This window comes from Cololabis saira, chromosome 4 (genome assembly GCF_033807715.1).
Source record: "Cololabis saira isolate AMF1-May2022 chromosome 4, fColSai1.1, whole genome shotgun sequence".
NCBI classification, from domain to species: domain Eukaryota; kingdom Metazoa; phylum Chordata; class Actinopteri; order Beloniformes; family Belonidae; genus Cololabis; species Cololabis saira.
Genome location: NC_084590.1, coordinates 37936883 through 37953529, shown reverse-complemented (window position 1 = coordinate 37953529; position 16647 = coordinate 37936883). Strand labels below are relative to the sequence as shown.

Below are 16647 nucleotides of genomic sequence, written 5' to 3'. Positions count from 1 at the left end.
CAATACGGTTTAACATACATGCACGAAAATCGGTACACACCTGTATCATGTCGGAACTTAAAGAAAAGTCTCTTGGCGCCATGGACGAAACCAAACAGGAAGTCGGCCATTTTGAATTAATCGTGTAATTTTGGCGCAATTTATGCCATTCCTTCGGCAGTTAATATGGCCCGAACCGTAACGTGCACCCAGGTGTGTTATACATCAAAATGTGCGTCTCCATCCTGCGACAAGGCGCATTACTTTTCTCTTTCAAAAGCGTTACCGTGGCGACGCTAGACGCCAAAAAGCGCACCCACCCTTCATCTGATTGGTCCAGACAGAAAAAACTTTGTGCCTCAAGCCCCACAATACGGTTTGACGTACATGCACGAAAATCGCCACACACCTGCATCATGACGCAACTTAAAGAAAAGTCTTTTGGCGCCATGGCCAAAACCGAACAGGAAGTCGGCCATTTTGAATTAATCGTGTAATTTTGGCACAATTTATGCCATTCCTTCGGCAGTTAATACGGCCTGAACCGTAACGTGCACCCAGGTGTGTTATACATCAAAATGTGCGTCTCTATCCTGCGACGACGCGCATTACTTTTCTCTTTCAAAAGCGTTACCGTAGCGACGCTAGACGCCAAGAAGCGCGCCCCCCCTTCATCTGATTGGTCCATATTTGATAGTTTCACCTGTTGTGCAACTCAGGTAGCTAAGCTGATCAGTTATCGAAGGCTATTAATGATTATTAATAATTATTAATAATTAATAAAGTTGACTATTTATCAAATTGTATTATCAAAATGATAATAATTCTCGTAGGGGGACCACCCCCGGGGCCTTGCTCCGGGGGAAAATGATAACTAAACAGCAGAAAATCAGTCTCATATGATTTGAATTATCCTGCAGAACAGCAAATCTTACTATCACTTACAGAATAACAGTTGAAGGAGTGATATCCGAGCACTGGTTCTGCTTAAACAAATCAATTTGTGACCAAATCTTGCATGAAATAACAACAATCACTCATTAAAAATCAATCAGGATTTATTTACATACAGGTGTCAAAAGATGATAAACGCAACACCCCAAATAAACCTGATGGCAGAACTTAAAGAGCATATTGCAGGTTGGAGACCCCTGTGAATCAATGTGTAGAAAAATAATGTAGGAACTGAATTTTCATTGAAATACGCATAAATATATACTACAGTGACCTCTGGATTTGTTTTTGTGAGAGTATTTTACTTCTGCATCTAAAAAAGTTGAACCGGAAGTGACGTCGCATTGGGGAGCGCGGTGAATTCAACAATAGGAAAAATAATGGATCTTAATGTTAGTTGTGACACTGAAGAGGTTGTGAATGTGTATTCACACCAATATGACAGGCCACAGCCTTATAATTACGAAACCCGTTAGGCCCCCCACGTTATTTTGATTGACAGCTGAAACTCGCTTTTTAAAAGGCTGATTTATGGGTCCGCGTTACACCAACGCAGACCCTACGGCGTAGGTTACGCGGCGACGCACAGAACGCTGCGTGCGCCGCGTAACCTACACCGTAGGCTACGCCGTCGATTTTACACGGAACCATAAATCCGCCTTTATTCACTGCAGCACTCCTGCTCCGTGCTCCTGAAAGAAACTCAGAAAATAACTCCTTAAAAACGGGTGAGTACTTGTAATCTGTCTACGTTTGTACTTTCTAAACAGAAAACAGGCTTATATCTTCTCTTTTTTCTGATTAAGACCCCGTCCACACGTAGCCGGGTATTTTTAAAACCGAATATTTCCCCGTATTTCCCCCCGTTCGTTTATCCACATTACATCGTTGTTAAAAAAAAAAAAAACCTTCCACACATAAACGAAGATCTGCGTTTTCGACCACATTTATAAGCATTCCAAACCTGTAGATCATCTGGTCTTCCGGCCTCCGGGCCGCCTCCACGGCGCAGCTTTCCCGGGAGCGGCGCCTCATTCTCGCGTAACGAGCTGGAGTCCCCCCCGGTGTCCGCCGCGGAGCTGCCGCATTATCGACGCAGCCCAGCTGCAGCCCTGCTGCGCGTCGCCGCGTACCCTACGGCGTAGGCTCCGCGTCGGTGTAACGGTGTCAAGAGCAGAGACCATTTATTTAATAAATAGCTTGGAGGACAGATGGTGGATCAAATGTAGTTCTGGGTCGCACGTTAGATGTCAGACTCAGAGCAGATTTGTTGTTGTTTTGGAGCATAATGTGACGTTGGAAAACGCAGAACTGCTCTCTATCTCTGTCTACAGGCATATACATAAAGTTTATGATAAACAGAGTTTTCAAAAATCTTCACTTTGCCCGGAGTCTTTTTTAAACATTCGTTTATTTGCATTTTCATGTGGATGACAGGTCCAAACGTAGGAAAATATCTTCGGTTAAGCAGATACCCGGCTACGTGTGTACGGGTCTGGGCAGTCAGATGGGGCAGCTGTGGAGACATCTCCCTGGTGTGGCGTCATATGACGCGGTGTTCGAAAAAAAAAGCGTTTGTAGAGCTTGGCTAAAATCAGCCACTTTTTCCTCTGAATACGTGCCCTTATGTCTTGTAAAACATATTAAATCCTACATTAACTTCTCACATAGTCATTTTCACATAAGGTCAGGTATCATTTTTGAAAAAATTCTAACCTGCAATATGCTCTTTAAGTATTATAAAACCATTAATTTACGAAAAACAACAATCAATAAAAATGAAATGAAAGTTAAATGCATGGAATGAAAAAAAGAAATCAAAGCAATAATAAAAATGATATCACGAACATGTACGATTTAAAATATTGTGGCTGCATAAAGATGGCTGCGTTTTTTAAAGATGGCGGGACTGTAACCACGCCACGTGCAATTAGACCGGATGTTACTCCCTGTGTTTTAAACGTGACTACGGCAGAAAACAGCGCTTTAAAACATGAATGACTAGCAGAAAGTGGTGACTACAAATTAATGACAACAGTCATGATGATAATGTAATCTCAGCTCTGAACACAGATTTAGCTCTGAAAACGTTCTTAAGTTACTGATAAACAGAGATCACGACTTCACACAGTTCTGAACCGTTCTTAGTCCTACTGATCTGCTGCTCACGGGCTCACGTCTCCTCTGGGATCCGGATCGGGTGCCTGCGGGTTTTGTCGACTGGGCCGTCCCTTCCCCTGAAACGGATTAGACAGCGGCGGGGCCGCCTCGTGCCGGGCCGTGGTTCCCGACCAACGGATGCTCCCACGCATTCCTAGGCGCGGCGGGGGACCGGTCTCTCCTGCCGTGCTTCCCTGCACGCCGGTCGCCGACGCGCGGCCGTCCGGGCCCCGGGAGAGCTCACGCTGGGCGAGACGCCGGCCGTCCGTCCCGATCACTGCGCGGTTAGCAGACAGGGGCTCGGAGCGGGGAGGGGGGCTTCAGTCGGAGCGTTCAGTCGCAGCTGTGTCCCGATCTGGTTGCCGGGAGCGCGTGGGCGTCGGAAGCTCGCATCTGTGAAACTTAAGAGGACAGAGTTTAGTGGAAGCCGGAGCCTCCCCGGGGGCCGCCGCTTCAACCGCGGGTCCAACGGAGCGGGCCCGATCCGATGCGGGCCTTACACCTCCTCCCAGCCGGGGGGAGAAAAGGAGATGGGACCTTTGGCCTGGAGCCAAAAGGACGTGTTGACCCCCCGGTTGATGAAGGAAAAAGAGCGAGAAAGGAGGAGCAGCGCGGCGTTTTGATCCTACGCGCGCTGCGGTGACGTCATCGGTGCCTCATTGCGATTGGATGCGCGCCGCTTGTAGGCGCCACCCCCCCCACGCAAGGCATGCTGGGGGTTGTAGTTCATGGCCATGCGGCCATTTTTTGGAGGCACATTACAGCCGATTTTCAGCTGAGCAGTTTCAAAGTTGAATATACACATTCACAAAATGTTCATACATTTTATAAGTTCAGAGTTCACATGAGCATATGGGCGGCGCACAACACACCAAAAGTCACCAAATTTTGCATGCAAGCCAGGCCTGGTGATAAATTTGATATTTCATGGTTTGCATTAATGGGCGTGGCCTAATGGCTCAACAGCACCCCCTAGAAAACTTTTCTCTGCCATAACCTTTGAATGGTTTGACATAGAGAGTCGTGGGTGGTGTCATCGGACTCGGTATTGAGTCCTTGACCTTCATTGGCCTGAATTAGCCCCGCCCCTTCTTCTGATTGGTTGTCCCTATTTTCCGCTATAACTTTTGAATGGTTTGACATAGGAAGTCGTGGGTGGTGTAATTTCTGATATGCTTATGGGGGACGCTGGCCATGAGTGCGAGGGCCCGTTCATCGCTGCTTGCAGCTTTAATGGATATTGGTCTATAATTGGCTAAAAGTTTAGGTTGTGAGAGGTTTTTTTGAGTAAAGGTTTAATTACTATAATTATCTGTGGCACATATCCTGACATAATATATGTCCATGACATCATTATGAAACCAAGGGGGATGTGTTCTTTTTAGAAATATATTCTAAAGTTCAGCTCAGGTCCTCTACCCCAGCCCGGGGAGATTGAGGGTTTTGCGGAGTAATTTTGCAGTTCCTAGGACCTCTTTCCTCTAGACCGAGATCTCTAATGTCCCTGGGATCTGCTGTAACCACTCTTCTAGCTTGGAGGACGTAGCTCTAAGTGCCTCAAAGCACACTGCTGTCTTCACCCTTCACATGTTCTCCATGTTCTCGTGTTCCTTTTTCTTGATATGGCTGTCACTTGGGATTGCTACGTCCATCACTACGACTCTCTTTTGTCAGTTTGTCAACCACCACAATGTCCAGTCTTGTGATGACCCTGTCTAGTTGTGTGCATGCCTAACTTTCTCTCTCTCTTGTTTTTGAGGAGTCTGATGTGAGATGAGCCGATTGGGCTGATTTGGAGCACCTTGGCCCAGTGTTCCACTCTATAAAACCTCCCTGCTGTCAGTGTGGCGCTCTCTTCCCTGCCAACCTCATTCATTGGCTTGGTTTTGATTGCATTTTGCTTACAGTAACAACATCGCACCACACATTTTCCACATTCACACACACTGACACTACTGACGCTGATCTCCACACCTCACAAGTTGATTTATTTTGCGTTGCCTTATTTTTCTTTAAAATAAATGGCATATATTTATTTGCGCTGTGTTGTTTTCCATCTTTCTCATGGCCTATGGGCCAGGTTTTGACAGTCTGGATCTGGAAGTCCCACAGGATCTTTACACTTTCATTCTTCACCACTCATGGAGGTACCTCCCACGTTGACTTGGGTGCATTTATTCTCATATTATGATAATCTTGTTCCTTGTAGACAAGCATCTTTAGGATCACTACTGCAGTGCTATACGTCAGCTGACAAATATTACTTAAAACATTTGTATGTAGCATATATGTGCGACATCAAATACAATCAGAAAAAAATATTTCTTGTACAGATAGATTTAATTTCAGATGATTTTCTACAAAGAGTCAATGTTATTCAGAAATAAATGAATGTGATTACATTTACAAACAAACAGCATGGCGTCACCCTCTTAAAATAATAATAATAATAATCAATTTTATTTATAGAGCACTTTTAAAAGATCTCAAAGACGCTTCACAGACACAAAGATAAAACATCGAGATCAGGAAAATTAAAAATTAAAAATAAAAAGACAATAGGTAAAGGATAAGAAACAAATCACACATTAAAAGCTGTTCTGAAGAGGTGAGTTTTGAGATGCGATTTGTAGGTGGGTAAGTCTGTGCAGTTGTGTGAGTGGGGAGAGTTCCAGAGGGGGGGCAGCTATGGAGAAGGCTCTCCCAGGTCCGGTGCCCCAGGTCCGGTGCTTGGTTCTGAGTGGTGGAGACAGGAGGTTGGCATCGGAGGATCAGAGACTGTGGGAGGGTAAGGTAGCAGGGCGCCTGCTTGTAGAAGGCTTTGTGGGGGAGGAGGAGGACTTTGAAGTGGATGCGTTGAGGGACAGGGACCCAGTGGAGTCTCTGGAGGACTGGGGTGATGTGGTCACGGGAGCGGGTGTGAGTGAGCAGGCGAGCAGCAGAGTTTTGTATGTGCTGAAGTTTATAAACCAAATATTTGGTTTATTGTTTTTTGTTTTCTGAAAAACTTGAGAAAAATATGATTAAGGCCTTTATTTTCAGATGGTGATGATAGTTAAGTCAGATTTATCTATACCACATTTAAAAACATCCAATATAGACCAAAGTTCTTTACATGCAAATATAAAAACCCCATTAAAATGAATGTGTTCATATTTATAATGGTAATCTGCTACAGAGAACAGGGCCAGCAACTGAAAAACCTCATTACCTCAGTTTTTAAGTGTAGTTCTGAGACCATCAAGGATCGTCTGGCTGGAAGACCTCAGTGCCCTGACAACACAATTTATGTCATAGTACATATTTGTGGTTTAAATAGAGGTAATTCTTATGTACACAAAGTTAATTTATCGTAGATTTAAATGTAGGCTTCTGCAAACAAACTGAGAAAGAAGAGAAGTATAGAAAGATTATATTTTGTGATTAACATTGTGCGCAATAAAAATAACAGTAAGTAAAATCAAACAACTTTGGACCTTAACTTTTCATTTAATAATAAACACTGCATTCATCCACTATGTTATTTTCTATGATGTAATGTTAAATTTGAAATTGCTTGTGTGGATATAATATTTCCTTTTCAAACTTTCTTTGATATCCTTTGTTTTTAAGCAGTATATTATTGGGTTGACAGCAGCAGGTATAAGACTATACAGCATTATGACAACAGTTCGAATGGAAAAGCTAAAAGTGTAGCCCAAATAATTTGCTAAATACACAAAACATCTCGGCAAGTAGTAGAGACCTGTGATGAGAAGCTGTGGTGTGCAGGTCGACAGCGTCTTGAGACGGCCCTCTGAGGAAGAAATTTTCATAACAGCAACAACGATCACAAAATAAGATAGGATGATAAATCCAATTGGCAATAACAAACTAACCATTGCACCTATCAGTCCAAGAAATGTAGAAGATTGTGCATTCTCACATCCAAGGGTTACTATCGAATAATGGTCACAGTAGCACTGTACTATTATATTTGAATTACAAAAAGGGAGGGTAAGAGCATCTAAAACAATAAAAACCATCCATGATCCCGGTACCAACCAAGATATTCCACAAAGCACAGAAGCTGTGTTTTTTGTGAACAGTGATGTGTAACGCAGTGGAGCACAGATCGCTATAAAACGATCAAGTGCCATCACCATCAGAATAAAAGAATGAGAAGCACCCAAAAAATGAACAAAAAACATTTGTACAAAACAATTGTAAAAAGAAACAATGTTGTCATTAAACCAATATTTTGACACAAGCCTTGGTAGAGTTACAGTCCCAAACATTAAGTCAGTTAATGCCAAGTGGCAAAAGATAAGATACGAGGGCTTGTGAAGAGATTTTTCACATATAATAAACACTAAAATGAAGACGTTTCCCACAGCTATAGCCAAGAAAAGCAGAAAAAGAAAAGCAGACACAGGTCCATAATATTTTGGCAAAAGTCCTGGAAATCCAAGAAGGAAGAAATCTTTTATCTTTGTCACGTTGGTGTACAACATTCTCCAAAGCAATCACGCTAGCAGACTTTAAATAGAAGGATAAATAAGTTTCACTACTTACTGTATGTGACAACTTCAGGAAATAATTACATATTATAAAATATTAACAATATCTCTACTGCTTTGCATTTGAAAACCACGTTCAGAAAAGCAAGCAAAGCATGAGCCAAACACCAGCATAACATAAAGCCTTTTGTGTTGAAAACATTAACCTTACATCGCCTTTCACAAGCATACTGCAAAAGACACAGCAGTGTCAGTCAACTCACTGCCTTGTCGCCTAATATATACTTAGTATCTGTTTTGTCAGTACCTTTAATGTAAACAGAGGGATCCCAAATGGGCCACTTTCCCAGATGAGTATTCACAAGTTCTACAAAGGATCACTGTCTGTAAATGAAAGTCTTACAAACAAAAACTTAATGATCATATATCCTGGAACAGTGTGGATTTTCATTGCGATATAAATTAGTTCTTATAAAATACCTTTATTAGATCCTAGTGCATGCAACACATTTGTTAATTCCATTAATAAGATTGGATTCCATTATGTATATATATATATATATATACACACACAAACACACACACAAAAACACCATTTTTTTTTTCTTTTCTTTTTTTTCTTTTTATAAAAAAAAAAAAGAATCATGTTAAATAGTAAGGGAGTATCTGTAGGGAATGGCCCCCACCATCATCACCATTTTTCAAAATGCATTGGTTTTAATCGATACAACAATCTGAACCACAAGCAAACACATTTCAACCTTATTTTCTACAGCCAATAACAACTGAGTGCAGAAAAAAGTCTAAGAAGTTGTAACAATTACAGTACATACAATTTAAGATAAACATGCCAAGGTCAAATCTTTTCATATAGCACATTTAAAAACAACCATGGTTGACCCATTCATAATTCAGAAAAGGGAAGCGTTGTAAATTGAGATAAATAAATGTTTATTTTATATATATATACATATCTAATAACTAATACATTTGCTCCATCCATGACTCCATCCAAGACAATTTAGCAGGGCCTGAATGTTAACGTGACTATTGTGGTGGCAAAAATTGTTGTTCGTTCAATAAAGTGTTCAAAAAAGAATGTCTTGACACGTCAGTTGTCTTTCTCGACTTTTAATAAAAGGCATTCATGAATGGAGATCACACAGTGTACATCTGATCAGAAAGCAGTCAGTGTCTGAGTGAACTCAAGATGTTTAGAGACACCCTATCTTATAGTTTCAGCAGGCTTAAAACAAAAGACAAAATATGGCCCCCGACACTCATGCCTGGCTCCACCGCCTGATAGTGAGAAATTCCACAGGCACTGTGTCAGAGGTGCTTGACCTCGGGCTACATAAATTGTCAGCATAGGAATGTTCACTTGAAAACAGGATTGTGCATTAGTCAGTCTTAAAGCACACTATATTTCGCATTACATTCCACCCTTTTTAGCATTTTTATCTTTATTGTACTGATCTAACCCATGACCCCCGGTGCCCTGCCCCGCACCAGCCAAACGCTAGCACACCCAGTCTCCAACTTGGGAGTTACAGACCCCAGGCAGAGAATCACAGGTCACAGGTACAGAAGAGCCAAAACCCCTCCCCTCACTTGACAAGAGGAGGGTAAAAGACTCATCTAGCTACAGTTAACCTAAAAGAAAGGGAAAAACCTCCCATAATGAAATATAAACTAATCTACTTCAAACAATATGCAGTAACAAACCAAATCACATTTAGCACAATGGTCCATGAAGGAAAGAGAAAAAAAAATCAAAAGCACTGTGGTGGGCAGGATCTGGCCGGAATAACGTGATCCTTAAAGGAGCTGTATGTAAGAGCAATAATAAAACGAATCATAAAATGACCCCGATATGTCAACAGACATTTAAAAATCATGTTCATTTCAAATACTTATGTCACTGACAACAGCACTCAAGCCAGGATATTCCAGTTTAAAAAGAGGAGTTGCAGCCCTCAACTGATGTTTATGTTGTCATTTTTTGTTTTGGCCTGAAGCTCCACCCTCCACCTATCTACCAATCACCAAGTCAGTATTGTTTCTGAAGCTCCACCCTCCACCTATCTCCCAATCACCAAGTCAGTATTGTTTCTGAAGCTCCACCCTCCACCTATCTCCCAATCACCAAGTCAGTATTGTTTCTGAAGCTCCACCCTCCACCTATCTCCCAATCACCAAGTCAGTATTGTTTCTGAAGCTCCACCCTCCACCTATCTCCCAATCACCAAGTCAGTATTGTTTCTGAAGCTCCACCCTCCACCTATCTCCCAATCACCAAGTCAGTATTGTTTCGGCATCAGGGTTGCCAGCTCGGCTCTAATTATGGCAGCCATGGCAGCCTACGTTCCTGCTGCATTCTGCAGCCTACCTGGCAACCTCTGGTCGGGGGGAGGAGGGGGAGGGTACACGCCGCTCAACAATATTTTGAAAGTGACTGCAGTACCAGTTTTGGACATTTTTTACAGACGGCTCCTTTAAGTGATCTTAAGTTTCTTTCAGCTCATAAGTTTTCCTTTTTGACAGTTTGGTTTTAGCGCTGATCTATCCTGTCGGTCGGGCCCCGTGGCACTCGCCGTGCTACAACAACATTCTCAGACTTTAAATAGAAGGCAAAAGGATTTCTGTTATTTGTAGATATAAAAATAAATGCATAACATGAAAAAAATATTACTGCTTCTCAAAACAAAGCAAACAGGTTTTTGAGCACACTCCGTAGAACTTGGAGGAGTGATGACAAGAATACTGCAAGACCTGACAGCAGTGCAACGCTGCAGTTCTCTGTTCGCAGTCTGTCGGGTCAGGGTCTAGTGACTTATGACAAAACAGAGGGATTCCAAATGTACCATTTTCCCAGATGACTTACTACACATTTGTACAAAGGAGCCGTGTTATCGTATCACACTTTGCTTTTTTGTTTGTTTCTTTTTCAGTAAAATAGTATTTGGTTGGCAAATACAAATTAATGAGTGTACATTTTTAAGCAGTATAGACAAGTAATAAACCTATTCTGGGCCACTACAATGAGCTGGCTGGTACATTGGAGTATTGTGTGAGCGTTTGATGGCTTTTCCAGAGAAATCACTTAATTACCAAGCTATGTGGATCATGATTTGCTTGATTTTTATTGTTCACTTGTCCAATGTACAACAGAAGGGATAGGCTATTGTGCAATTTATTTCCTCCAAAGATATCCTTAAGAACACAATTCAGTACCAAAAAGTGCAAGTTATAATTACTTCTCACTTCCCAATACATCTAATCTATATGTTTAACTATTTAGAAAGAGGCAATGTAATGACCATGTTGTATACAGTATATTAACAGTTAGAGCTAAATGGTTAGGTTTTAGCATAAACTACTTAGGTTAGGAGAACATAGATTATTTAAAGGTTTCAATTATTGTTAATATTCAAAGCAATTATCTTTACCTCATTATTATAAAAAAAACCTTTGTTCCAATTTAGATGGATTTTACAGTAAAGGTAAACAATATTTCAATAAAGCACTGTTTTATCGATTACTAATTGCTGAAACATGTCCTTTTTGTGGCATGATTCTTCTGTAAAACTGCTTCCACAAGCACTCCCTCATCTCTTTAGATCTTAGACAGTATATGATTGGATTGATCATGGGGGGACCAAGACTGTAAAACATAATGACCACAATTCGCACATCAGCACTGAATCTGAGGCCGACATTGCTGGCTAAGTAAACAAAGCATCTAGGTAAATAATAGAGTGAGATTATTATGAGCTGAGTAGTACATGTGGACAGAGATTTGGAGATGTTTTGCAGATCTGCTATTTTACTCACTGCTATTAGTATAGAACAGTAGGAGAAAATGATGAATGCCAGAGGTCCCAGTAGTGTAATCATTGCACACACAAAAGCCGAAAAGGCATACGGGGTCCTGTCAGTGCAAGCGAGTATTGTTACACCAATATGATCACAGTAACAGTGATTGATAATGTTGGAGGCACAGTAAGGAAGAGGATACGCTCTAATAACCATAGCTGAATTGGCTGCAATGGCAACAACCCATGCAGTAATGCTGAGAATAAGTACAGTGCTGTTTTTAAGAACATTTGAATATCTGAGAGGATGGCAAATAGCCAAATACCTGTCAAAGGCCATTAAGAAGAGAATAAAAGAATTCACTGAGCCAAAATAATGAACAAGGTACATCTGGACAAAACAAGCTAAAAAGGATATATTCCCCGATTGAAACCAGTACCTGCTGATGATTTTAGGTAAAGTTGTTGTACTGAAGAGAAGGTCACACACAGTCAGATTTAAAATGATGTAATACATTGGCTTACGAAGGCTGCGGTTGGTTGCAAATAAGAATAAAACTGAAGCATTTGCTATCACAGTTATTAAATAAACCACAAATAATACAGCTGAAACCAGGCCATAATACTCCAGATGAAGTCCAGGGAATCCAGTGAGTATGAATTCAGTCACACTGGTTTGATTTCCCTCTGACATGATGTGGCAGACAATCTCTGAAAACAATGGAGAACACAAAACATATTAGATGAGCTACATATCAAATATTTCAAAGAGAGCAGTTCTGAATATAATCATATCTGGTAGAGAAGTAACCCATTTTATAATATCTATATTAATAAATGAATTGTATTATTCACCCACATCTTTTAACTGTCTTAAGCTATTTACTAAATTTAACATGTGCATGAAATAAATAAATAAAAATGTTCATTTTATAATCAATACTAAAGTCAAGTAAGCCTAAGATGCATGCTTGAGAAAGGCTCTATCAGTTTGTTCATACCTTTACTAACCGTGCAGAAGAATACTCTGCCGACTCACTGGTGGCTGCTCTGCTTAAAAGACCTCCTGCCCTGTGATGAAGGTGGAGTCCAGTAGTTTTTGCACTCTAAGGAAAACTGATTGCAAGTTTTATCCAAGTGCAAAGGGGACAAGGAATTATTTTACTCGTCAATTTTTCTTAACCTTTATTTTAGTTCTGTGCCTGCTGCTTTTTTCATGTACAGTATACATTTTGGAGTAATATTTTATTGTGTTAGTAACGTTTATATAAGAAGCATGAAACAACACGATGAGAGACAGATCGTGAAGTATCTATGTGTGCAATTTTACTTTAACAGTCAATTATGTAGCTTCTTAAAGAGCTCAGGGTAGAGAAATTAAAAATTCACTTTCTGGTTTATCTTGACCAATGTCATGTCAAGGCACTTCAACAATACAGCTAAAAATGCAAACTAAAACAGGTCTTTACGAACTGGTTATATGAAAAAATACGTAAATAAATTTATGTGTGCTCATAACTTCACAAGTGATGGTAGACCCTCCTCTTACTGTATGTCGCTGTCTTTTTTCGCTGTTATTAATGCCACAATTTAGCATTGGCAGGCTTTTTTTGGGAGAAATGTGCTTCAGTACAGCCAGTCACATTATTGTCTCTCCACTGCTCCAATCCCTCATCAACTTACGTCTGCGTACAGATATTGAACCCTTTGCTCCAGACATGGCCAATGTTAAAAATGTTGCTCTCTTTTTCCTAAATCTTCTTCTCGTTATAAATCGTACAGGTTTGGAGGCAAGGCACTCTCAATTGGTACCATGGTCCCACATTGTTGGAAACACCTGGTAGTTGTCCAGGTCCCATTAGCCAGGGTGGGCCTATAGTCTAGGGTTTTTTGCTTTTTTAAATTTTTCAGCCTTGGTCAGATGAATCAAGTGGGACTGGTTGTGGAACCGTGCTGGGAAGACATCAATATTGTAAGTGTTGAACAGGTGAAACCTGAGGTCTCCTTTTTCTGTTTATTGTTTTCTTTCCCATATTACACATGTTACGTGGCTTCTTTTATTGCTCTATAAATCTTTTTTCTATCCAAAATGTGTAGTGCATGGCCCTCGAAATAGTGTCCTTTATTGACGAGAAGTAGGTGTGCGCTGAACCTTGACCTGATGAAAGTGGATCTTTTGCATCATGCCGAAGTGTGATGCAATTTTTTTTCCTACCACACCAGGACAATTTATGAAGCATAAAATGCATTTCTAATATGATTGATTGACAGTACATGGCTAGCCATCCGTAATTGTTACGCCACCGCGCTTAGCGAAACAACTAACCATTTGTATAAACCCAGCGACAGCTAAACGCAACAGTGATTTTTTTTATTTTTTTCCATCGAGTCAACATGTTAAACAGGATATTCTGCTGTAAACATCTGCCAGGAGCTCTGCAGATGTTTTGGCGTGAAGTCGCTGAATGAGCTAACTTTGATTGACATGCGGTGGGTGTGTTCCTGTCAGCTTCCCGAGCAACATGGCTGTGCCTGTATGAAGAAAAGGAGACTTCCAAATTTCCCTTCATAAACGAATAGGTTATGTGACTGAATGTTTCATCCATTGTTTTCTAGTCTATGATCATGCCATGCATTTGTGTTGTTTAGTTTCTCTGAAATAAAGGTCTGCGCACGCCTCGCTGCGCTGAGCGCTATCATGCACAACAGCGCTCAGTTTCTTTTTGGATGTTCTGTCTTGAGGATGAATCAGTTTTTATCTGAGGATGTTATTAGGTTGGAAGTGCATCTGGATTTGCATATGACTTTAACAGGTTATAAACCTGAAACTCACTCCCGAGTCAGGTTCAACTGAAATAAATCCTCTGGTGGGAATATAAATTGTCTTTAAGAACAGAGAAAAACGTTTAGTTGTATTCTTTTCAAGCCTATGGGCCCGATTTACTAAGATCCTAAATAAAGAGTACTAAATTGCGTGTGCACTGAAAAAGTTTGCGCGTGCTGTTGTTGTGTGTTTTGCGGGTGATCAACTAAGATTGCGTGCGCAATTGATAACAGGTGCAAACAGCAGTATTTAAATGAGGTGTTGCACGTCTTACGGTTTGCGAGCGCAAACTCTGCGCCATGGAGTCTGGATGGAAAGCACAGTCACAAGTCACAAGCGCAAAATTAAATTTGACGAGTTGGAGTTAGAGATATTAGTGGAAGAGGCAAATAAACACATTCATGAACTACAGCAAAGAAATTTAAACATTACCAAAAGAAACGCAATATCGGAGAAAACCTGCGATAGAATAAATGCAGTTGGTAACACAAAAAACGGAAAAACGTCTGGTTTTTCATATTTCAATTTTAGGCACAGATCAAAAATACAAAATAGAAAAACGGGCAACAGGACCAAATTTGATTTTAATATTGAATTGGTCGGGTTTACGTGACCCCGCGGTGCTCTGCATGATCTGAGGAGAAAAAGACAATCAGACGCAGAGCTGGAGAGCGCTTTGATTCAATCTATTTATGAGTTAAGTTTTTATTCAGATGTCCACAGTATATTGCAAATATTATATATTATATAGCAAACACTGACAGTAAATGTGTGACAGACGGGACCATCATATGGCTGTTGATTTAACGCAGAAGCATAATTCAGGCGAAGCTGCAGTCTCTGCGCTGATCCTGACACAGCGGGTCGGAGCGGATTTGGTCATGATGTTTAACCTGTGTTTTGTGATTAATAAACACGGGTTTTAATTAAATGTAATTTACGAAGGATGATTTCACGTTCAATAAGATAAGTAATCAATAAAATACAAAGTTTTGGCACAAAGGCTTGGCCTGCATGTGGGCGAGTGGAGGGGGGCACAATAAGAGAAGAAGATATAAGGCGGAGAACTAAAGAAAAAGTGGCCTTTAATAAAACTTGTGCAACCATTTTTAAAATAGCATGCAGCAGAATAAAGACTCTCTCTCTGCGTATTCTTTGATTTTGGATGTCGCCTCCTTGCCACAATAACGGCAGCAGCAGATTAGCACCTTCCTTTCGAACGTATTAAATACAGACGCAATCACAATACGCGCAATTACTTTCAGGCTTGGTAAATCTCATTGCGCGTGGTAAATGGACATATTTGCATTTTCCCCTCCCAGTATTTAGGATTTCTGCCGGGTACGCCCCATATTGATTATTCATCAGGGCAAAAGTACTAAATGGATTGCGTGTGCAATTTTGCGCATTTCAGAGACGCAGTCGTCTTTGCACGCTGTTAGTAGATCAGCTGGCACTTTGGTTTGCGGGTTCTGTCAAGTTTGCACACGTTTTTACGCACGCAAACCTTTAGTAAATTGGGCCCTATGAGTACTGCCATGACCTGAATGTCAGAGAATCCAGACAAACATAGCATCAGGTACTGAGTTCGATATTACAACCCCTGACAACTCCATTCACATAATTGTGGCATTAGATACACCAGCGACTACAATTAAACCTATTCCAGGGGCCCGTGTGGGCTAAATGAAGATCTACAGTACATAGAAATTGCTGGCCGGATGACTTAAGTAAAATTCCTGTGATGGTTATGGGCTTATCTGAGTCTTGTTGTTCTCTTTTATGTTTTGCCTTTTATGTTCCTGTGGTTTGTGTATCAGACTCCTGTTTCTGTGTTGAGATATATTTCCTGCTTTATTTTTAAAGCATTTGGGCATGTGTGTGACGTCTCCCTGGTTTTGATCATCTACAACTATGGCTGTATCTGAACTCGGATACTAACGTACTACACGCTACATACTGCAAAGTATGTACTGTATACTGCGCCTACTAAATGAACGATTCAGTACGCCGCTCCAGCAGACCGTTCACACAGCAGTATGCAGCCAAGTATCCCAGAATGCATTTCGCACCAAAACGACAGCGAAAGCTGAGATCTAAAAGCTGTTTTAATTTCCGCTGTAGCGCTGTTAATATGCCACTTTATTAAGTTTTAATATTTTTTCAGGCGTAAAAGTAACCGTTAAGATCCCCAACCTGGGCTCAGTTTATCCAAATAACGCCTGTTAAGAAATTTGATCCGATGTTTCGGGGATCAGAAGAGCCGCGGGCTCGGCAGCAGCAGCAGCTCACGGCCGGAGAACAGACATAATCGCCAGGTCGACCTGCGCCGTCGTCCCGGGGAGAATGTGATCCAATGAACTGACCTGCAGCTCTGTGGAGAATTACCGCTGGCTGAAATAAATCATTTAGGAAG

At 41.0% G+C, this 16647-nt stretch overlaps 2 protein-coding genes across 2 annotated transcripts; both read right to left on the bottom strand.

Annotated features, from left to right (window-relative positions):
* Nucleotides 1–4771: 4771 nt before the first annotated feature.
* Nucleotides 4772–7586, bottom strand: LOC133442564 (olfactory receptor 2AT4-like). The gene is made up of 2 exons (XM_061720571.1): nt 6665–7586; nt 4772–4854 (listed from the first exon to the last, which is right to left on the bottom strand). The coding sequence occupies exons 1-2, from the start codon at nt 7584–7586 to the stop codon at nt 4772–4774; spliced, it is 1005 nt and encodes a 334-aa protein (XP_061576555.1).
* A 3537-nt stretch (nt 7587–11123) lies between these two features.
* LOC133442563 (olfactory receptor 2AT4-like) lies at nt 11124–12101 on the bottom strand. The gene has a single exon (XM_061720570.1). The coding sequence runs from the start codon at nt 12099–12101 to the stop codon at nt 11124–11126; it is 978 nt and encodes a 325-aa protein (XP_061576554.1).
* Between the last annotated feature and the right edge of the window lie 4546 nt (nt 12102–16647).

Bases quoted from the DNA above. Each gene is read 5' to 3' on its own strand.
- LOC133442564 (XM_061720571.1), bottom strand. From the start codon at position 7,586: ATGTTGTACACCAACGTGACAAAGATAAAAGATTTCTTCCTTCTTGGA. The intron at 4,855-6,664 runs ATTATATCCACA...CTCACATCAGAC, and splicing joins AGAAAGTTTGAAAAGGAAAT to TCCTCAAAAACAAGAGAGAG.
- LOC133442563 (XM_061720570.1), bottom strand. From the start codon at position 12,101: ATGTCAGAGGGAAATCAAACCAGTGTGACTGAATTCATACTCACTGGA.